Raw genomic sequence first — 24,218 nt, 5'->3', positions numbered from 1 at the left:
ATTTAAGAAAATTTGATTGCTAAATTTTTTTGAAAAGTAATCCACAGTAGAGAATATAACACTTTGTAAAATAAGTGAATTTTATTTTTGAAATTCAAACATACATCGTTATACAAAGTAGAATCCATGTATCATAATAGATAGTTTGGGACTTGTTTATATTGATTAACTTTGAAATTTTTAGTGCTCCACCGACACGGGAAACCAAATAAACTGTGAATAAACATAGAATAAATCACTTTGAGCTGGGAAAAGAAAGATAATTTTTACCAAAATCACAGTTTGCCACAAAGTGCACCAAATTCCGTTATTTCACCTAAAACGATTAAGAGCAGAAGTTTTTGAATGAGTCAATAAAGTGTTTTCGTCCCTTCATGCAGTAATTGTGTACCTGTTAAATTTCATTCTTGTGCATGCTACAGCTTTTCCTTTGTTTAGTTCTTGGTGAATAAATTAAACAGGGAAAAAAATGCCAAAATTAAGAGATATTATAAACATAAAATAACTTCCTTTCCAACAGAACAATTTATTACACACATTTAGGCCTTCTTCGGGTTACAGCCATAGATTAATTATTACTTAGATTAGAGGTGGGCAACACTTGGCAATGTCAATGACTTTTTTTCCATCATGCTCGCTTTAAAAAATATATATAAAAATAGATTGGATATTTATTTTTCTTATGTTTCAGAAAAACTTGATAGGTTTTTTTTATAAATTTAAATTACTTCTAGCATACTCACGTCAGCATTTCCTTTATTAGTTTGTGGACACGTTCGGAGAAACTTTCAAGAAAAAGAACAAATAAGATTATGATGATGATTTGTAATTTTTTAAGATATGAAAAAACAATTATTTTAGTTTATAAAAATATAAGAATAGATGTTTTCAAGTATATGAAATCTAAATCTTTATATTTTTTGGAATGATTGTATATTTAATATTTAAAATCGAATTCTTTTTTTAAGTTGAACTTCTTAGAATAAAAAAATTATATTTTGCTTGCTATTTCTTAAGTTGTATTTAGTTCTTGAAGAATTGATGCTGAACTAAATTAGTCCAAAAGCATTGCTTTTTCGATAAATATTCTTGGTTTTCTTAATTCCAAAAAATAAATTGCCAAGTTTTGATTATGGTACCAAGTTTCACGCAATTCTTTCCTAAATATAAGAAAATACAGTGGACCCCTGATATAACGCGCATGTCGGGCGGGAAACAACACCTGCGTAATAAGGTGAACCGCGTTATACCGAGCGGCGCGGTGTAACGCGGTTCACCTCTTTAGCAATAATGTCAAGCTTTTCTTTCACACTGTAAGCTTTTCTTTTACTCATCATGCATACAATAATTAAACACTATTCAAAATACATGCAGGAATTCACAATACATACACAATTACTCAATATGCAGTAACAATAAAATGCGCTACTCACTAACGCCGCACGGGCCTGTATAAACATGTTTGAGCTTATCGCCTGCGCTATAACCGAGTGCGCGGTATAGTGAGCAGCGCTATAACGAAGGTCCACTGTAGTATCAAATTAATTAATGAAAAAAAGAATGTTTGAGTGGAAAATTCTGTGGAGTATTGAACTCTTTAAAATCCTTTAAAAAGTTTGAAAAACTGATTACATCAATGTTTATTATTTATATTTAAACAACTATGTTTCTAAATGAGATTACAAAATGCATACCAACAGTTAGATCAAGTGTATCATTTGAACTACTTTATGATCTATAACTTTTGGTAAAAAATTTGCATATTGCAAAATTTCAAAGTGAAACAAACAGCTTAAATAACAAGTCTCATTTATTCTATCAAAACATTTGCTTGAATATATGGTTCTTCACATAGAAAATTTCCAGATAAAAAGGATCTATTATTTGTTTTACTCTACCTATTCTACAGATAAATTGGTTTTTAATGTTTTTCAAAATAATAACATATTACATACATTTGAAAGTACAGTGGGTGGTCAGTTAACGAACATAATTCGTTCTAAGATTGTGTTCACTACCCAATTATCAATTTACCATAGATTTTGTATGGGAATTTGATTAATTCATTCTGGAAACCCCAAAAAATAAATAAATAAAAATTACTGTATATACTTTCTTACTATATTTATTTATGTTATAATAATACATACATACAGTCTTGCATTTTTATCAGTCATGTTTTTTCCATTTGTGGAGTGTTAAAGAAACTGTCCAATGTCAATTACTTTTCTCTCTTCTTCGGGATTTTTCGGAAGTAATTAATAGCATTGTCATTGTAGAGCCCCAAGCCTATTAATCTCAACCTGGTTTGAATGTGATTCTAAGACCATTGTTCTGACATCCTCTCACTTCTTCAAAAGATCTTTAATAGCATTGGTCCTCTTTTTCAGAAGAAAACACATCTTGCTGGGTTTCTTGGTGTTCTTCATTCAATTGAGAGTTCTTGGAGTTCTGTCATCAGATCAGTTTCAGGTTCCATTGTGAGCTCTTCAATGTCATCTTTGTTCACCTCCAATTTGAGATCTCTAGCAGTTGTCACAATTTCATCATAATTTCAAGGACATCGTCTCCCTGAATGCAGGAGGGACACAGCTTTTGCCAAGCAGAATTTGACTTCTGACCATGCCTTTTGAATGAGCTGGATAGCTCCAAGAATATCAAATTTTTCTATCCAAAACGTTTTTAATGTCATCGTTGAGGAGACCTGGCATGCTTCGAAACGCAGACGAAACAGTGTGCAAATGTACAATTTCTTGAAACCTGCAATAACCTGATCCATTGGCTAAATCAACAAAGTGGTATTTGAAGGCAGAAACTGAACTGTCAAGCCAAGGAAAGTCTTCCAGTAAATTATCTTCAAGGTCTTTTGGGTATCCTGGTGCATTGTCCAACAACAGTGCTTTCAATGGCAATTTTTTGGTCTGAAGTTAATCCTTGATGCTTGGAGCACAAACTTCAAACAGCCATTCTTTGAAAAGAGCCTGCCCTTTTATTCAATCTCAACATCATTGGCAGTCTTTCTTTAATTATAGAATTTTTTTTTAATGCTCTAGGGTCCTTAGAGTGATACACAAGAAGTGGGATAAGCTTCACATATCACCACTAGCATTAGTTCCCAAAAGTAATGTGAATCAGTCTTTCATGGGTTTATGCCCAAGAATATTTTTCTCATCATTTGTGATGTAGGTATAGTTTGGCATGTGCTTCCAAAATAAACCAGTTTCATCACAATTGAAAATTTGTTGTGGACAATACCCTTTTTTAATGAATTCTTCAAATTTGAGACAGAACTTCTCAGCTGCTTCTTTATCTGCACTAGCAGACTCACTGAATTACCACATGTTTAATGCCAGATCTCTTCTAAACTTTGCAAACCATCCAGTCACGGATGTGGAGTTTGTTTCTTCAGTTCTTCAAAAATTTCTCTAGCTTTCTCTTTTATGATAGTCATACTAGTTACATCACTTGATTGTGCCTACTGTAGACCTGTTCAAGACATTGCCTAGCAACATCGACCATCTTCTGCCCACTCTCTACCTTGGCTATTATCTCTTGCTTGGTAGCTACGGTGAGCACAGTTCTTGACACACTGCTCTTTTTAGGCTCCATAATATTATCAGTTTGTTTTTTCAATAAAATGTTCAGAAAAGCATTTACAAAAATTCAGAGAATAGAAATCAACTAGTGCAAAAAAAAAAAAAATGTGAGTCCCAGACTGAATTCAAAATTTGGTGTTAAAATGTTAATATCTGATGGGACAGTTAAACTCTCACCTTTCAACAATAAAAACCATTGCAAAACTTAACGAATCCCCCACAGTCTCGTAAAGACTATAAAAAGTTCTTTGTCAGAAAGGTAAACAAAAGGCTGGAATTACAAGTGAGAGTTTCAAAGTTTGGAGGAATACTATCCAATCGGTATCCCGTTGAGCGTAAATGTTGACGTCTCCTGTGCTCCGAAAGGTTTCAAATTGTCACTTGGAGACAAGAGAAGACCAATCAGAATTCATTATTTTTCATTCCTTCTTGTATTTGTTCTGCGAGGTGTTCGTTATCCGAACGTGTTCATTAACCGATCACCCACTGTATAACTGTATATTCTGTAACAAGAGAGAATATGATGTTATGATAATTAATTTGATTTGCAAAACAATTAAGGCTCCTGATATAGTCTAGTCATTTAATGCTATTATTGCCAATATTAAAATACAAGAGAATATACATGTAGAGGATTGCATTTACTATTTTCCATTTATTAATGCAAAAACAAGTTTTTAAAAAATATAAACTGTATACAAGGTGTCCAAAAAGTTACTGTGCCAGTAGAACAGGTTTTAAGTTTTATCAAAAGTGAAGTTTTATATATGATATTGCAGTTTCTCCTACAGCAAATGCTGGAAATTTCCTCCAGAGACTTCAAAATCTGGAGAAATGAGGGCCAGAGTCCATATACAATGAGCAAAAAAATTCTTTTGAAAACCAGAACATCTGCGAGCAATCAGTAATGCCATTTACTGCAAAATGGAAATGCAGGACTTACAACTTAAGGTTGTGCGTGCAGTACTGTACCGGTACATATAATTTTAACGTCATTGCAAATTTTTCATTGCACGGTAACTTTTTGGATACCCTGTATAACAAACAATGGTCTGCTTTACGAGTTCACTTTAATAACAAGTTTCTCTCAAGTACTTTCGGACAACAAAGTCCGTCGTCGGGAGATTGATTGCCTGAACTTACTCCAGAAAAACTTGTTATTAAAGTGAACTTTAGCAAATTAGTTCAGATTATTATTTGTTATATTTTCATTTACATAACATTCTCTTAATTTAATAAAAATTACTGTATATTACAAATATTCCAAAACTAAATTTTAATTTTAAAGACCCCTAACTGTACATTATTAATTCATTTTTGCAAAGTAAAAATATACAAGAAATGCTATTTTATAAATAATGTTATCATTTTCAAATTTCAGTTTTTTTTTTTTTTCATTAATTTGAGGACAATTACGTTTCCAATTTGTCGTACTCTTTCTAGCAGTTTCCTGAAATAAAATATATTTTAACTTATAATTTCAGTTCAATAATTTTATATATGCTTAAGTATAATTATATAATTTAATTTAGTGAAATAAACTATAAAAAAAATCTGTATAAAATTATATCCTAAATAGAATTTTTGTAATTTCTCTGAGATAAATATCAATAACTGATATAATCTTGTGTTAAAGCTTTATAAAATGATAAAAGATCAAAATATTAAGCATTTTCAATTTCATAACTTCACTGAATTTCAAAATTCCAATATATAAATAATTTAACAAATAATAATACATCAAAAGGATAATTTCATGACAATAGTGTATCAGAAGAAGGGCATTTGCAATAAGATTGTTTGTAAATCTACAAGAACTTATATACATAAATAAAACAAAATATATTCCAGAAAGAAAATAATAAATAAATAAAACATTTTTTTCTGTTAACGTTTGGTTAAGGGGAGGCATATGCACTTTGTCTTCACCTCTGCTTATATTATGAAAATAGTTTGTTTTATCTATTGATTGATGGCGAATTAACTTCTCTAAAGAATACGTTAAACAATTACAGAAAATAGAAAAGAAACAGAAAACAGAAAATATTAAAGTGTAGATCCAGGTGATGATGAAACAGAAAACAATCCTCATACCGGTACTCCAATATCCAATATCACTTCTTAAGCCTTTTAAATTTCCGGTACTCCATACGAAAATTAACAACTAATTAACTAACGTTTTCGATCGCCTCCGCGATCTTCGTCAGGTTTTATCGACAGTTTTGAAATAGAATGCAAATAGAATTCTTTCAAAATTCAAACGATCGAACCTCTCCCGCGTGCAATAATTGCGAATGATCTAACATGCAATTAATCTTCCTGATACCATCATAAAAATGCCTCTGTCCGTCCGTACAGGAATACTACACTATTCTGAGATGCTACCATTGCGGGTGCATTCCGGATACATACCGCCACGCATATGATAATACATTGCCATCCTTGAAAATCCTTGAAATTGATTTCAAGGATGGCAACGTATTATCATATGCGTGGCGGTATGTATCCGGAATGCACCCGCAATGGTAGCATCTCAGAATAGTGTAGTATTCCTGTATGGACGGACAGAGGCATTTTTATGATGGTATCAGGGAGATTAATTGCATGTTAGATCATTCGCAATTATTGCACGCGGGAGAGGTTCGATCGTTTGAATTTTGAAAGAATTCTATTTGCATTCTATTTCAAAACTGTCGATAAAACCTGACGAAGATCGCGGAGGCGATCGAAAACGTTAGTTAATTAGTTGTTAATTTTTCGTATGGAGTACCGGAAATTTAAAAGGCTTAAGAAGTGATATTGGATGATGAAACATTTGTTTAAATAAAATGAAGCCGATTGTAACATGTAAACTCTTCTGAGAAAGTGCAGTAGTATATATTTTTTTTTTATTTGGGTTATCTGAAGAGTTACTGTGCAGTGGGGTAAAGTTTTAATAAAAGTGAAGTTTTACGTACGACATTGCAGTTTCTCCTACAGCAAATGCTGGAAATGTCCCCAGAGACTCCAAAATCCAAGGAGTGAGTCTTGAGACATAGTGGGCCATATTCCATGGAAGATAATACAATCAGCAAAGAAGTCTTTCAAAAACTGTAACATCTGCAAACAAGCAGTAAAGCCATCTACTGCGGAGTTGAAATGCGAGACATAGGTGTCGTATGCAATGTCGTTACAAATTTCTCGCTGCACAGTAACTTTTGGACACCCTCTATTTGTAAATAAATCAGATAGAAATAATAAAATGTTAAACATTTGCAGTTACTCATTTAAATTTTAATATTTTCATTTATAAGTTTTAAAATGTGTTTAGAATTTCAGTAAAAATATCCATATAATTTAATTTGTAAATTTGTTTTTATATTTATGCTGAAAATATATATTGTTCCTTATCCATTAGAATACTGTCATAGGCATCACAATGTTCCATTTTTTAGTTTTAAATTAATCAGAAGCCATGCTTAAGATTTTGATACTTTGGTAAATATGAATTTTGAACATGGGTAACATTCCCAAATATTAAACAGTTAAGAATACAGTCGAACCTGTTTATCTCAAAAACCTCTTTAACTCAAGTTTTTTTTCCCCTGCATTTGCAGCCTAAATTCAATATATTTTCCATGTTTATCTCAAATAATTTTTTCCAAAACCTCTATATCTTGAATTACCAACTGAAGCGTCAATGACACATTCAAAGCTTGGCAACTACATTTTGATAGCAAAAACTGTAGTTGAGAAACTTCTCTCGCAATACAGTATGTAGTTGCAATTAAAACTGCTTTTCTCTGATTGGCTAAGAGTTTGACTTGTGCCTTATTGGTTACTATTCCAGGTGATGTTATAATGGATTCTAACAGACTTTCCTTGACCAACAGTTTTTCGACATCATTTAGGTTTGTGATTGCAACATTAAGAGAAGCAAATGACTGGTGTGAAAAGAAAGTTGAATGTCCTTTCTATTGACAAAAAAATGAAAATCTTATAATTTTTGGACAGAAATCCTCAGATGAGAAAGAATGAAGTTGCAACCAAGTTTGGTATTCCATAGAGTACTCTTTCAATAATAATAAACTTGAAAACAACAACAAGTGGAAAAAAAATCAAAAATGTGTAAGGAACTGAGTCCGGACGTTATTTTTATTTTATTATTATTTCCGTTTTATTATCTTTTGTTTGGGGTTTATGTTTATTTAGGACGAAGGTTCCCCACCACTCTCTTGTTAGTAATGAAAAATGAAGATAAAACAACTCACGGAGAAATAAGCGCCATAGGAAACATCTTGCGCACTTGCGCTGCCCGGCGGAAGTAACAGTCCGCAGAAAAAAAAAATGGAGGGGGGAGTCCCCACAATCACTAGTAGAGAAATACTTGATAAACCGTCTTAAACATCCCAGAAAATTATGATAAATATTTTGTAAACGGTTTATAAGCTTTGTCAGAAACTTAAAGCTGCCAGAACAGAAAGTTAATGTTAGCAACTAAGTATGTAAATAAGAGGAGTAACCCAGCTCAAGTGTGACGTCACCTCACAGTATAAAACCCGTACGTTAACCGAAGAAGGAGAGGTGATTTCCAAACCGAGGCGACTGTGAGAGCGAGGTTAATTCGAAAGTGAAGTATTTTCTGATAGAAGTCCAGATTGATAATTGGACGATCCAAGGTGCTAAAGAGGAGTTCGATTGACGATTTGACGATATCGAAAGGATTGAGGAAATAGTTTCTTCGTATAGTGAGGTGACAGATAGACGTTTAATTAGTAAGAGATTTTGTTCATAGTTTCTAAGTATTTGATTGTCGAATTTCAAAGGGGAATTACTATTAAGTTAAGCTAAGTAGCTAAGTTTATTGTCGGGTTGACTTGTTGAATTTCGTTAATAAATTTTGTTTGGATTATTGACATTTGTACGTAGTACGTTCTAGTTGCTAATTAAATATATTTGAACTTTTGATCTGACTTGATATTTATCATTGTTATTACTAATTTTTTGGTGCACGCTTAAAAGCCCAGGCCTGGCAAACTAATCTCGAATCCGCGTAAAGTACCCGTTAGGTTAACAGAAGTTTTACCGACCGCAATTATAGTCGGTTTCCTAAGATACTAAAATTAAGTACTTTACAAATGTTATTTTCCAGAAATAGATGAATGTGTAAGAAAGGTCTGTGCAATGTTGTGACCAAGGAGTTCCTCTTAGTGGAATGATGTTACAAAGAAAAACTGAGGATTTTGCCAAAAGAACTGGCCAAAGTGAATTTAAAGCCAGCAACGGATGGCTCGAGAGCTTAAAAGTAGACACATCATCGTCTTCAAGAAACTTTGCGGTGAAAGTGCATCTATGCCTCAAAGTGTTTGTGAAGAGTGGATCAAGGAGTTCCTTCCTTATTCAAGGGTATCAGCCAGTGGATGTTTTCATTGCAAATGAAACGGGCCTTTTTTCCAATGTTTACCGAACAGAACAGCTATATTCAAGGGAGAAGAGTGCCAAGATGGGAAACAGAGTAAAGTACGTGTGACCATATTCTTAGCAGTTAATCAAACTGGAAGCGAAAAATTTCCACCATTAATGATTAGTCATTCTTCTACAAAGCCCAGATGTTTCTTAAAAGTGAAATCATTTCCTCTAACATACAAAGCAAACCAGAAAGTCTGGATGACAAGTAAAATCTTCAGTGACTGGTTGAAAGGAATTGACAAATCTATGGGTTTAAAAAACGAAAAATTCTTTGTTTTATCGATAACTGCAACACTCATTCCAACCTCCATGCAATAAAAACATCATGATAAAGTTTTTGCCTCCAAATACCACGTCCAAGCTGCAATCCCTTGATCAAGGGATCATTTGAAGTTTCAAAGTGGGATACAGAAGAGAATTGATTTGAAAACTTCTAGATGCCATCGACAATGACAATACCCTTTCCACTATCAATGTTTTGGATGCTATGAGGATGATAGACTATGCTTGGAGGAATGTTACAGAAAAGACAATTAAGAACAGTTTTCTAAAAAGGGTTTAAGCAAAGAAACAACAAGAAAGAGGAACAACAGCAAAACACTATTGACATGGTAAAAGATAGAAACTAATGACGTAAATTCGGATGAATGGATAATCATCAAGAATTAATCGTCAAGATTAATTCTTAATCCAAGACTTAATCTAGACCAGCGTTTCTCAAAGTGGGCAATAATGCCCCCTTGTGGGCAGCGAGTAAATCTAGGGGGCGCTGGAGGCAGGGTACTGAACGGTGACCAAAGGCAAAAGTTGGGGTCACTGACAGCTGTTCCCTTTCCTCTGTTAAACTTTAAAAGGAAACGTTGCGTTTAATGGTTTCCAGATGTTGAGAACAATGTATGGTAAGGGCACGAAGTGTGAGATTCATAGGAAGGTTTTCCTAAGAATATTTCCAATCCTTTCTCACACAAGAGAAAATGGGTTAGGGGCATTGGGTATAACTTTATGGAACAAAGGGGGGGTGGATCGAAAAAGTTTGGGAATCACTGATCTAGACATTTCATTTGAAGAGATTTTGCATGTGGATGATTCTCTGGTAACATGCGGAATGTTGACAAATATGGAGAACATGGAAAATGAGAGGACTTTCTGACGACAACAAACTAGAGAATCGGATATATTCACCTAAAGATATTGTCACAAAAGAAGCAGAAAAGACTATTGAAATGTTGAGAGCTTTCCTTGAATCTCAGGAAGATATTAGTCAGGACGCATTTGTGGCCATTGCTTATCAATCACACTAAGTAGCCTAAATTCCAACAAAAAATCCTATACTTACACAAACATTTTCATCCATATTCCATTGGACATCATCAGGCTGTAGACTTGGAAAATAAGCTCCATTTTTCCAAGTCTACAGCCTGATGATGTCCAATGGAATATGGATGAAACATTCACATAGTATAAGATTTTTTTGCTGGAGTTTAGGCTATTGAGTAGGGTGATTGAATCTAATATATCCAACATTTAATTGTTGTCTTTTACAACTATTACTTATCTTCAAAAAATTGTCCAGTTAAAAAATGTCAGGTATCAGAAATTATTGACCAACTATTTCTGCTAATGGATGTCAAAAATGTTTTATTTTTACCTAATACAGGTATGTACCGTACATGCTATTGTATTAATAAAATACTGTACCTCGAATCAAACGTATTACTGTTTGCTGTTAACGAACCCGTATATCTTAAAACCTATCTATCTCAAATCTTTTTTCTCGTTCCCACAAGATTTGAGATAGACAGATTTGAGTGCAAAATTTAAATAACGTGGATTTTATCATCGTTAAAAGATAAATATCAATAAAATATAATTAATTATATATGTTAAATGCTTTAATCAGTTTAATTCAGAATAGTAAATATAGATTATAATTATAACAATAAAAATATAATAGTAATAAAGTATTTACATTAAATAAAGTTTACACAAGAGTTCATTATATACAGGATTGCTATTATATAGCAATGTATAATAATCAAATTTTTAAAAATGCAAACATTCTTTATGTACTGTACAGTACCGGTACATTCAAAAATAAAATAATAAAAAAAACAATTGAACACGGGTTTATATCTGCAGTTTAAGTTCGCAAACTGAATAGAAAATGCAAATGAACGCTGCTGTTTTTTTCCGGAGATAGTTACCTTTGTTCCGCGACGTAATAAAAGTGGAGTTTCAAGAACAACCTCCAACATTTCAACTTTGCCATGGTATAGAATCACCGTACACCTTTCTTGGCAATTTTAAAGTCTCCGTAGGTGTTTTACCTAAACGCTGACAAAATTTAATGTTGGAGGTTGTTCTTGAAACTCCACTTTTATTACGTCGCGGAACAAAGGTAACTATCTCCAGAAAAAACAGCAGCGCTTACAGTTTAATCACATGACATGGGTGAAATTAACCTGAACACATAGAGGTGGTTTGGTAGAATCCATTTCATATGCTGTAACTTCAAATACATGCTTTTGTTGTCATAGATTACTGCAGTCCCCGAACTTTTGGACCGTACCACGTATTTTAATTATTAATTATATATTTAAATGGAAACCATAGTTCAGCGTAGGCCATGGCATATTAAAAACAAATCTCTTGCTTGTATATTTATATTACAGCACATGCTTTACGCTGTGTTGTGCATGTACCTCAATGTAAGAACATGATACAATTAACAACTTAACTTTGAAATTCATTATAACCGGACAAATTTTGATAATATATATAACAAAATTGGTAGAATCATGTTGGTATCAGAATAAAACTATAACAGGTTCAGCACAACACCGCCGAAAGTACACAATTACTGTTTTTAATTATTTTTGGGGTATTCATTGTTAAAAAGCTATACGTAACTTACTGGATATTCACAATTTATTTCAGTGGTGGATCCAGAAGAGTGCTAACTTTAAAGTATTTTAAAACTTATTAGTCTGTTTTATTAACGTGTGCCTGACGACTGTATTGTGGATGGTCTGACAAATTATATTTGCCATCATAAATGTTTTTAAAAATGACATTCTGAAGTTTGAACAATGGATTTTGTTTTTGTGTCAATGGGGAGGGCCATAATACCCATGCATCCACCCCAATTTAGTTTCTATGTTAAAAAGTATTATGTGCAAAACGATAAAAATTATATATAAAACAGTAGCTAAAATTGTTTCAGATACACATTGTTATTAGCATTCAAGAGTGTTTTCTGTTTGTCTTATATAATTGAAACTTTATGCTCAATCTATATTATGTACTGTACATACACAATTTCATTAGATAAAAATTTTTAATCTTTGTCAATAAGAGAGAGATGAACAAAGTAATCAAATTCTATAATGTTTAATTATGTCAAAACTCATTATAAAAATTATTATTATAGTTATTATAAAGTGATGCATATTTTCATATCCAAATCCGTCGCATTTTATTATTCTACTATATAAATGTGAATACGTATTGAAAACTTGATATAAATGTGAAATACGTATTGAAAATTTTAAGTATAATTTACTGTCACAATTTGAAAACAAGATCAAGTAAGTGTATTATTAGTTTCCGTATTATATAATAAATCTGGCAATATAATTTACTTAATTACTACAGTGTACCCAAGCATTTACAAAGTAATCAAAAGAAAATAATTAAATTTGTATAAGCTAATTGAACACCATCTTGTTTTTTCTAATAAATGAAGATATGAACTGAACTAAAAGCTGTTTCTACTTATTATTGGAAACTTATTTCTAAAAATTCTACTCAAATCAAATAATGTAATCAAAATTAGTATATATATTGATACTGAGATTTTTCCCTCAGTCTCCCATAAACACTAAGAGGACCTTTTTCCAAGTGATGAGGATGGAACCCCAACATATCTGATTTGTAAAATCTGAAAAATTCCTGGGGTTGCTTGCCCAGTCTCCACGGTAGTGGACCAATGCCTTAACCATTGAGAGCTGGATGGCCAAAATGTCAAAACTCAAACTTTTAATATCTGTACATTTAATATTATTATTACAAATGGTTTATGCATAAATGCCATGCACTGGCAAAGCAAGTATTTATGTATAAAATGTATACCAACTATAAATCTCTTCATAAATTTTGTGGGAGTTCCAATAAAGGAATACACTTGTGCTGTATATTTTATATACATATTTTTTTTAAAATAAATTTATTTTAAAAAAAATAACATTATATAAGAAAATCAAAAATAGAATGTTTAAAAAGAAACTAAAAGAACAATAAAATAAAAACCCTTTTAAAAAACAAAACTTTATTTAAATAAATATACAATTAAATTAAAAACAAAAATTATGATATGGCAACAAGAATTTTGAACAATTCAATTAAAATTTATAAATAAAATATTAATATTTTCAATTGGCTTATAATATTCGAACATTATACATATATACATATTCAATTTTCAAAACATGTAACACTCTTCAACTTTTTAGTAATTTAAAATTATTTTTTTATAAGAAACAATGAAAATATTAATATAAAAATTTGAAATCAAACTAATTCTTGACAACAAAATAATATTTTATGTACAATAAATGATGATTTACTGACGAGCAATAATATATTCATATAAAAAAATTTCTATATAAAATTAAGTAGTATCGTCAGACGTACACGGAGACGTAATAAAACTCGAAGAACTACCTTGGCTGTCTTCCGAACTGCTAGGAGCATTTGTGCTTTCAATAGCATTACTAATTTGTCTCTTCTTTGAAACACCAGTTTCTTTCTCATCCTGTTCTTCTTCTTCATCCAATACATTAAATATGTTGTTACAAGCTATAATAAATTATTACTTGATTCAAATTAATTAAGGCAGGTTCTTTTAACAGTTAGTAAATAGGATGTTCAAATAATTACAGGTATTGATAAAATTATTATTATATTAATTTGTTATAAAAATAGCATGCAGAAATCATTTTACATATACCATTAACCAATTACAAAAATAACACGTAACTTTATGTATTAGTCATTAATTTAAACCAATTTTAAACCAATTTAATGAGATCTATTTAATGAGAATTATGTAAATCTATTTTCAAATTCTGTTTAGTAATTAAATTCAAAATTTAATGCCAAATGATCTGCCAGATTATTGGACCATATTTATATTTAATTATTAAAATTAGCTTTAAATAATTTGACTACAGGTAGGTGGTTAGGCTCCTATCCCTTGATAAATTGTTTGAAAAAAATGAAATTTTAAATTTGTTAAAATAATATATATGATATTCTCAATATATTAAGAAGTAATGCTAAAATTTATCATCACAGTTAGTACAAATCAGGGGTGAGCAACCTTTTTAATCAACGGGCCAATTTAAATTCTAAAATTTTTTGGCGGGCCGCACATAAAGTAACACTTATTAATAATTTACAAAACTTTATTTATAATAAACATTAGAATGAAAGATTATATAATTTTAAAAAAAGTAAAGATTTCATATACAAATTTTAATGCAAAATAAAAACAAACGAGAAAAGAACAGAAAAACGAATTTACTTGAAATTTTTAATGAGAAATTTGGCACTGTTTTTTCGATACAAGCTGATCAATATCAGCCGGAATTGATGAGGTAGCTACACGTACGCAGCATTCTAATCGTGCATCACTCAGTCTTGATCGGTGGTCATTTTTGATTAATTTCATGGTTGAAAATAATTGTTCGCAAACATACGTACTTCCGAACAGAGACATCATTTGCTTTGCATTTTTCGTCAAAAGCGGAAATTTCTCAGGGCTCACGTAAGATTTATAAAAATTTTCGATGTTTACTGAGAAAAATACATTTTTTAAATAGGTATTATTCTGCATGTCAATCACTTCCATTTGAAAGTCTTCGGGAACTGTATCCACATCGATATTAAATGGCGAGGAAAACATTTTCGTGGAAACCGCTGTCTTCTCAGCTTTGAACATTTGGAATCGTAATTGAAATTCGTTAATTAAAATGTCTATATATTGTGCGTATTTTTGAGAAGTAGTAACGTTTTCTTTTTCTAAATGTGGAAAGTGAGACACATTATTCTGCAAAAGATGCTGTTTCCACAATTTTAATTTGTGCTTAAAGCCCTGAATTTTATCATACAAATTGTGAATAAACTGTCCTTTGCCTTGAAATTCCACATTAAGATCATTGAGATGCTGAGTCGTGTCGACAAGAAACCCAAAATCGCACATCCATTCTTTATTACCGAAATGAGAAAAGGCATATCCCTTCATATCCAAGAACAATTGTATTTCGCTTTTTAAGTTGTATACTCTTTTTAGCATTGCACCTCTACTAAGCCAACGTACTTTGGTATTAAAAACCACATCGCCATATTCAGTTTCTAAATCTTTCAGGAATTCTTTAAATTCACGGTGATTTAACGCGCGCGACTTTATAAAATTGATTAGTTTAATTATTGGTACTGTGACATTTGGCAAACTCAATCTTTTCGTACACAAATTTTCCTGGTGAATTATGCAGTGGTTAACGAATATTTCCCTTCCTGCGACCTTCTTAATGTCTTGAAATAGCCTTCCCGATACTCCTACCTCCATGCTTGACATTGCTCGTGCTCCATCTGTCGATATACCAATAATCTTTTCTAATAAAATTGAAAAATTTTCCAACACAGACTTTAGTTCATTGTACAGGTCTTTGCCGGTTGTAGTCCCTTGCATTGGAATCAGTGAACACAATTCTTCGGTAATATTAAATTTGGTGTCAATACCACGTAAAAATATAGGCAGTTGTGCTGTATCGCTAATATCGCAACTCTCATCAAGTGCCAAAGAACAGTATTCGAATTTCGCAATGCGTTCACGAAGCGTTGTTGCTATGTTCTCGGACAAGTCTTCAATTCTTCTCGCAATGGTGAACCTTGATAAACTAATGTTTGAAATAATATTTATTTTATCAGGAAATGCTATTTCTGCAACAGCAGTCAGACATGCTTTTATCATCTCTCCATCCGCAAAGGGTTTCATTTTTTTTTCCAGTATTTGACTGACAACAAAACTAGCCTTTACTGCCGTATTTGATAAAATAGCTTGATTTTTAAAAAGCCTGTTGGTTTCCCAAGTTTTTCTCCATTTGATTAAACTTATCTATCCGGAGTTGTCCTGTTAAGTTTTTATATTGTTGTTCATGTTTTGTATCGTAATGCCTTTTTATGTTATATTCTTTTAATGTCGACACAGTCTCTGAGCATATTAAGCATACAGCTTTATCTTTGACGAAAGTGAAAAAATAATCAAATTTCCACTTTTCTTGGAAATGCCTGTGCTCATCCGCAACGTTCCGTTTTTTTGTTTGCTTTTCCGACATGCTATTATGGATTAAAAATTTGAAAGTTAAAAAAATTTGTAGGAAAACTTAATTTTGAATAAAAAAAACTCTAATATTACCTTTTTGACAATAATATTGTACTCACGCCTTTCAAGAAACACAAGAATTGCTAAAATTGCTAGTTAACAGCTTACCAGTCTGACTGATTGTGTGACAGAAGCAAACACAAACAAGCACAGACGCGGCACGTTCGTATTGCATGTTTGAACAAGTCGCCGACAAGTGAGTAACTCGTCACAAAAAATTGTTTCGGTTTAGTATGTACTACCATTTTATAATTAATTTTATAACAATATATTGATGGGAGAAAGTCGATAAAATAAATTCAATTATAGAAATGCTTGGCGGGCCGCATAAACATGTTTAACGGGCCGCGTGTTGCTCATCCCTGGTATAAATCATTGTTCTGAAAAAATTTTCAGAATAATTAAAAATGACATTTTTTAAGACAGGGATTCAGATTTTACTTGCCACTATTTTGCATGGCAATGACTTCAAACTTTTTATTTCTGACATTTGTGAAATTTTAGAATCATAAAATTATATCTACTAAAGATGCAAACATAAACCTAAAACACATTCAATTTATTTCTATTTATCTATTAAAACTAATATTATTTTTCATCAAACATAAGTTTAGGTCAAGTAAAATTACATTAAAAAAATTCAATTCAGTATGCTATAAAAAAACTTTTTATTTTAATACAAATTCTTTTCTTTACCTAGATGTAATCATAAATGTATTAATAATTCTGCCAAAATTTACTAAGTTATATACTACATAAATAATATTGACTTAATAAATTAATTAACAATAATCTGAGTTATGCATTAAGATAGGCTTATTTGTAATCTACTGGTTATATTAATAATTAAATTAATTCTTTATTTATATAGCTTCTAGTCCTTTTTCCTTTTATAGCTATGTATTTTTTGGCTATTAATCTGGATTTATACCAAGTGGTATGATAAGTCTGGATTAATAGCCAAAAAATATGCAGCTATAACAGAATAAAAACCTAATTAAATTAATTTCATAAGAATCTAGAAAAAAAACTATGCTAAATGAAAATAAAATTCAATTCTTGTTCATCTATAGACATATTACTGGCTATATCTGAAATTTCAAATTTTCTTTGATGATTCAAAAGAAATTTTCAATTTCTTTATGAATCGATACACCCTTTGCAGTTGGCATGACAATCTGATAACATGAATTTTATAAAATATTGATGGAATTTTGAGTATTTTTTAATTTTCTTTACCAAATTAATTTTTTTTTTTTCAAAATTGACAATTCAGTGGTTGAAAATTTGTTTCTTTTTTCTATAATTATAAATGTTCAAATATAAAATATTAACTTGATAAATCTAATAATATGCAACTCCTGTTGCATGCTAAGATGTTAAAAATCATTATCATACTTTCTTTGGGGAATCCTCATAATGACAATAAATTTGTTTAAACTAATTATCATCAAAATTTTATCAAACAAATATCTATTTATTAGCATTCAAATGTATTTTGAAGTCATTTAAAAATGATCGAAAATTAGTAAAAAAAATCTCTGTTTGGTAATCATTAGTTTTCAAAATTTTTTTTCTATTATGAAGATGCGAGAAATTAATAAAATAATGATGTTATATTCTTGAAGAAATCACTTTTTAAAAATCTCAATATCATAATCCAAATAATTGTTCTTAGTGTTCATGATACATAGAAAGCAAGAAACAAACTAAAAAATTTTTATAAATGTAACAAACATCACAAAGCCTATATATATGTTTCTATATATGAGTATATATAGAAACATCCAATGATCACCTAAATGATCGGGCCACAATTTGGCTAATTAAATAATTAATACAAAGTAATTTGTCACTAGAGGGCGAAATTAGGTGCCATCTCTTAACTAAATTAATAATTATAATTTTAATTTTTAAAAATAATTTAGAACATTCTAGAAGAAAAGAACTGACCCAGGGCAGGGCTTGAACCCTCAACCTCCACTTGCTGTGTGGTGTGCTTGCCAGTTGTGTCATCTGGACCCTGAGCAAGCCCCGGAAGAACATTCTGGAAGAAAGGAACTGATCCAGGGCAGGGCGCCATGGATCAGTTCTTTTCTTCCAGAATGTTCTAAATTATTTTTTAAAATTATTAATTTAGTTAAGAGATAGCACCTAATGCCTCCCTCTAGTAACAAATTACTTTGTATTAATTATTTAATTAGCCAAATTGTGGCCCGATCATTTAGGCGATCACTGGCCGTTTCTATAAATAAATTTTAATGATTATATCAAGTTATTTATTAAATCTCTACATATACTACAAAAAGTCCAGAAAAATATAATTAACTTTAATTTAAATTAATAAAATTTTAAAAATTACCTTAAATTCTTAAGCTATTAACATTTCTAGATTTATATTTTCATATGGTTTACTTGATTAATTATCATAATTAGCTAAAAATAGATTTTCATGCTAAATTTTGAATTTTTTTAATTTATCTGTTTACATTAATATAAACAAAGTTTGAAAGATTCATTACTAATGCTACGATTATTTTCCAACTAACAAAGGTAAATACCTGAAAATGCCGTTGGATATTGTTGAGAAAGCTTCATTTTCAAAAACCTAAAAATAAATGCAATATTTGAATATATTTTCTACAACAATTAAAATAAAATTTACTTTATAAATAAATTTAATGTAGTTTATTTACTGATTCAAAAGCGTGCATTTAGTTGAAAAATGATTTCATTTCATATTAAGTATTGCATTATTGTAAGTACAGTAGAGAGTCGTTAATCAGAACGCCGGTAATCGGCACGATTTTCAGTCGGACTGTATCGTGCTGAATCGAACGTTTTTGATACTAAATTTACTTCTAAAGTATAATTTTCATGTTTTTATATTCTTCAATATATTTATTTTGTTTGTACAAAATGCAGAAATAATTTTTAACGATACGATAGCCTCGATGATTATTATAAAAATTTTCGTTAGGCTTAAAATCGACGAAAATTCAACACGAAGCAACACGCAACGGAGAAAAATTTGAACATCGGACAGGTTAATATATTTTTTCGTACATAATTGGTAATCGGAACAAATGACTAATCTGAACCACCCCAGTCCCCAATTGATTCCAATTTTCGACTCTCTACTGTAATATAAATATATTAACAAGTGTATATATGTGCCAACATGAAGTAAATTAATACCTGTATAAAAAAAAATTTTTCTAATCAGGAATATATTGTACTGATCTGTCTTAAAAGCATAAATAAAAATTTTAATTTTCCTCAGTTTTACTTCTCAAATGATTTAATTATGTTAATTTTATAAAAACATTTGTTATAAGAAATATATTTTATAATTTTGCCATAAGTAATTAACCCCTTCTCAGTCACTGTCATGTCCCATACGTCTATACGCAGTGATTGGCTTTTTTGACTTTGACACGTCATACATCTGTTGTGAAAACCGCTCCATAAATTTTTATTTTAATTTCTATGATGTGTTCACTGTTGTTATATATTTATTTCACCATTTATCCAATAGACAGCATTATGTTACAGAAATTATTTTAGATTTTTGGGGGAAAAATTTAGTTTCAGAATCTGAAAGTATCTATGTAAATTGTTTTTGATAGTTTCTCTTTCAAAAAATAAAATAATTTTATTTTTAGCAAAAACACACGTAGAAGCTAATTTTTTGCATATTTTTTTATAAAAAATTAATTTTATATCAAATATCAATGATAAAAAAATTAAAGCTTTTGGACAGTCAACTTGAAAAAAATTAGATTGAGAAGGGCTGGGTTAATGTTCTTATGTGTCTATTATCAAATTACCTATCCATTGTTACTAACTAATGACACTTAAAAATAATTTTGTCTCCATTTTCAATTAAGTAATTATAAATGATTGCCTGTTCATACTGATCATGATATTAAAAATAATATATGGAAAGATCTTCTCTCTGCCAAACACAATTGACACTTTGCTGGAATTGTTGGCCATTCTTATATAAGAAAAATAACAAAAGGAACTTTTAGATCTAAAAACAATTATTTCCAAGTTTTTTTCTATCCCTTCTGTTATAGTAAAACATATGGAAAAATGGCCCTTTTTTAAAATATTTCTCTTAACTGTTTGCAAGAAGAAATTTCATAATCTGCATTTTATATCTACTTTGTAAACAGTTCAATTTTATTATGATATGCCATGTAGCATAGAAATGAACATATGAAAATAATATGTAACATTAATATAGTTTATTAATTAAGCTAAAGACAGACTTCTATCTTATTCATATAGTTTCAAATTTATATACTATAAATAAGTCAATAGTAAGCAAGTAATGTCACATTAGCAATACACCTCATGTTATAGAAGCAATTTAAATTTTCACTTCAAATGATTGTTTTCTAAATATGTCACTCATTAAAAACTATCTAATGACTACAATTTATGTAATTATGAATGGTCCTAATCCACAATGAAGTTATTCAATATGAAAAACAACACAAATTTTTAACATTGTTTTAGGATACTATTCCAATTTCTTTGGTAAATTTTCATCAATTTTTGCAAATAATTCAACACTACAGGATGCAAATTTTACAATATCTTGGGAAGGGTTGCTCCTTTATCTTTTTTTTTTTTTTTTTTTTTTTTGTCATTTTTGCTTGCTTATACAGGGTGTTTGGAAAGTCATTTTCATTGCTTAACAAAACAATTTCTGATTTTTTTCCCAGTTTATTATTATTTTATAAAGTTCAGGAAATTTATTAAGGGATAAATTTCATAAATATATACTTTTGTACATGGATTATACAGGATTTGTTAATAAATAATTGCTTTTCCTTTTCTTCAAAACAATGCAGATGTATGATTGTGGATTAGTAATAGAATAAACTACCTTAATTTAATAAAACATTTATTTTTAGTTTTAATAATTTGGCAATTGTGAAAAATATATAACTGTTATTTAGAAAAAATAACTAATTAAAAAGTCGGAGAAGCAATATCATATGTGCATAAAAAGTCAAATGCTGTTTTATTTTGTCAATGTGCCATACTGTAAGGGACATGAGAGTCAGGAAATTTGTACAAAGTTGAGTAGGAATCATGTATATATAATTTAAGCTTGATTTTCTATGATTATATATATTGAATTATAGTTACCAGAAAAGTTATTTGTATATAAAACCAGTCAATTCTTAAATCAGGTAACATTATTTCTCATTGTAAACTTATTATTGGCAAGCGCCAAATCCGACAGAGGGCGCTCAAGATGGCTGCCGAAACAGGTAAGGAACCGACCATGTGTTTGTTCAATGCCTGAGCCGATTCAGTTTCCATTGGTGACGACTACTGCGATGACCAAATGGAGAACAAATCATTGAATTTATGTCAAATTCTAGACAGTATCGGTGACAGGAGACGTTGTCTTGTAGAAAGTGAAGCTGTTTTGGATGCTGGACACATCATATTTTGTGGATTAAACTCTAACAACAACACTGAAAGTTCACATTGTTGCTTTAGTGTTGCAATCTCAGATATTGTCATTTTAATACATCTCAATTACGGGGAGAATGCACGTGCAAAGCGGGACTGTCTGGTTTTCGTAAACATGTGATAGCCGAGCATAATACTAAAATGAAAACAAAAAACGTAAATTAACTTATATTTTCAATTAAGAATATTTTTAAAAATTTGACTGGAAAGTTATCTCGATATAGGTAAATTTTCTTTCCAATCTGCATACAAAAACAATTTTTCGACGGGCATGTCCATTTACAAAAAAAATTTAGACATTTTTTTTTCTTTTTATGTGGATGGCTTCAGATTTTCAAAAGAATAACTTTCAAACTTGAATTGGAATATTACCGCTACGTCATGACTACATAAAAATTATTATTTAAAAATAAAATAAAAGACTATCGTGTGTAGAATTAAAACACTTCTCACCTGTTACACGTTAACAGGTGAGAAGTGTTTAAATATTTTAAGCAGTATACACCATGTGCCAATATAAAAACATAACTATTATGATAAATAAAACTATGTTCAGTGTTGTTGTTAGAGTTTAATCCACAAAATACAATGTGTCCAGCATCCAAAACGATTTCACCTTCTACAAGACAACGTTTCCTGTCGGTTCCTTACCTGTTTCGGCAGCCATTTTGAGCGCCCTCTGTCAGATTTGGTGCTTGCCAATCCAAAAATCTAATTTGTTATGCAATCTAATGTTTCTACACATATATATGCATTACCATCTGAAAAATACTGAAAATTCTGTTTTATTTTACAATTAAATACATCATTAAACATTAATGTTTTAGAAAATCAAAACACTTCTACTAATATCTTAAATAATTTTTTATATTAGTTACTACAATCTTAAATCATTTTAACAAACTCACATTGAAACACCAAAAATATCGCAGTTTAAATTAATAAATACCTAATTCTTCGAAAAACTGAATCCAGGTCTTTTTTCATTTCTGTTAGTAATTGTATGTGCCGTTTTATTTCTCGGCTTGCCACTTCAAACCTCGATGCCGACAATGCATTACAGTTAATTAGCATCTCATTTGTTTTTTCAAATCTGAGAAGCCTGTAAAAAAATTAATTAATTTGCTAATAAAATTTGTTATATTAGTCATTTCATTTCATATTCATTTTATTTCACACATTAGTTGATATTACAGTAGAACAGTAGAATCTCAATTATTCAAGATAACGTGGACTGCCGATACATTGAATAACCGAAAACTCGGATAATATGGATGGTCACAATCATTTTGACTTAAAAATTACAAACAAAAGATTTACACAATAGCATTTTTAAGTCTCTTTTTATACTTTAGCAAATTTAATAATATTCATATATAAGAACAACAATCACTAAGGGTCACTTGTAGGGGTATGATTCCTTTGACTTTTTTGCTTCCACAGGTATGCTCTAAAACTGTGATAAGCTTGCATACTCATTCAAAGCTTGAATTGTACCATCACGCACTACTGACAGCCAGAGAAATCACAGAAATGGGCAAACACAATAACCAGCGTTCACCCATTTCTGTATAATCTCTGGCTGCATTGGTAGTGTGCGATAAGTCTTCCATAGAGCCCTCACATATTCAATTATCCTAATTTTATCATTTATAAAAGTAATACTGTATATTCATATTATGATTATTACATAATAATAAAAAATTTCAATATAATTTTATTATGATATCAATACTAGATTATATTAAATAACAGAAAAACTAATTACACAGTAGTTTTAAGTTTAAAAATTACGTAGTTACTTTTAGTTAATTACTACATATGTAAATATATAAACATTAACCTAAAAGTAACTTCTACCGAGAATTACTTTACTGCACATTCCCAAAGTGCGTATAACTTTTGTAAAACCTCGCTTTATGAGAAATCTTCACGTCTTTCGTTTCGTAAATTTATTTTATTTTATTGCAATAATTTTGTTTATTTTATTTAATGAAAAAACAGAATCTTACATCTGTTGTTGAGCCTGAATCAACGTCTCTACGTCGTGTTCATTAACCTGATGCGATAAAGTTTGAATAAAAGCCACGGGAGCCGGTAATATCGCTCCACTGTATTCTTGAGATCCGTAATGAGACATTTTTTTCTCGTATTTATTAAAAATTAAATTGTAAATTTAAAGGGGTCAACTTTTAGTTTTATATTACACGTAAGTTACGTCGCCCGCCATT

At 30.4% G+C, this 24,218-nt stretch overlaps 1 protein-coding gene across 3 annotated transcripts; it reads right to left on the bottom strand.

Moving 5' to 3' along the window:
- Positions 1 to 56: 56 nt before the first annotated feature.
- On the bottom strand, positions 57 to 24,218 carry LOC136989997 (kxDL motif-containing protein CG10681). Of its 3 annotated transcripts, XM_067288313.1 has the most exons (6): positions 24,000 to 24,218; positions 22,937 to 23,089; positions 19,050 to 19,096; positions 13,767 to 13,901; positions 744 to 785; positions 57 to 637 (listed from the first exon to the last, which is right to left on the bottom strand). In XM_067288313.1, the coding sequence occupies exons 1-5, from the start codon at positions 24,125 to 24,127 to the stop codon at positions 760 to 762; spliced, it is 489 nt and encodes a 162-aa protein (XP_067144414.1). In that variant the 5' UTR covers positions 24,128 to 24,218; the 3' UTR covers positions 57 to 637; positions 744 to 759. The 3 variants fall into 3 exon arrangements, with proteins under 3 accessions (XP_067144414.1, XP_067144415.1, XP_067144413.1); XM_067288314.1 differs by lacking the exons at positions 57 to 637; positions 744 to 785 and adding an exon at positions 4,166 to 5,046; XM_067288312.1 differs by lacking the exons at positions 57 to 637; positions 744 to 785 and having other exon boundaries at positions 13,357 to 13,901.

Source organism: Centruroides vittatus, unplaced genomic scaffold (genome assembly GCF_030686945.1).
Source record: "Centruroides vittatus isolate TY-2023 unplaced genomic scaffold, ASM3068694v2 scaffold_861, whole genome shotgun sequence".
Lineage (NCBI taxonomy): Eukaryota > Metazoa > Arthropoda > Arachnida > Scorpiones > Buthidae > Centruroides > Centruroides vittatus.
The sequence above is the reverse complement of the archived record's forward strand: the minus strand, read 5'-3'. Positions and strand labels throughout refer to the sequence as shown.

Excerpts from the sequence above, each read along its gene's own strand:
- LOC136989997 (XM_067288312.1), bottom strand. The coding sequence starts at position 24,127 with ATGTCTCATTACGGATCTCAAGAATACAGTGGAGCGATATTACCGGCT. Across the intron at positions 23,090-23,999 it reads ATTCAGGCTCAACAACAGAT|GCTTCTCAGATTTGAAAAAA; the intron begins GTAAGATTCTGT and ends ATTTTTTTACAG. Across the intron at positions 13,902-19,049 it reads ATATCCAACGGCATTTTCAG|CTTGTAACAACATATTTAAT; the intron begins GTATTTACCTTT and ends AATTTATTATAG.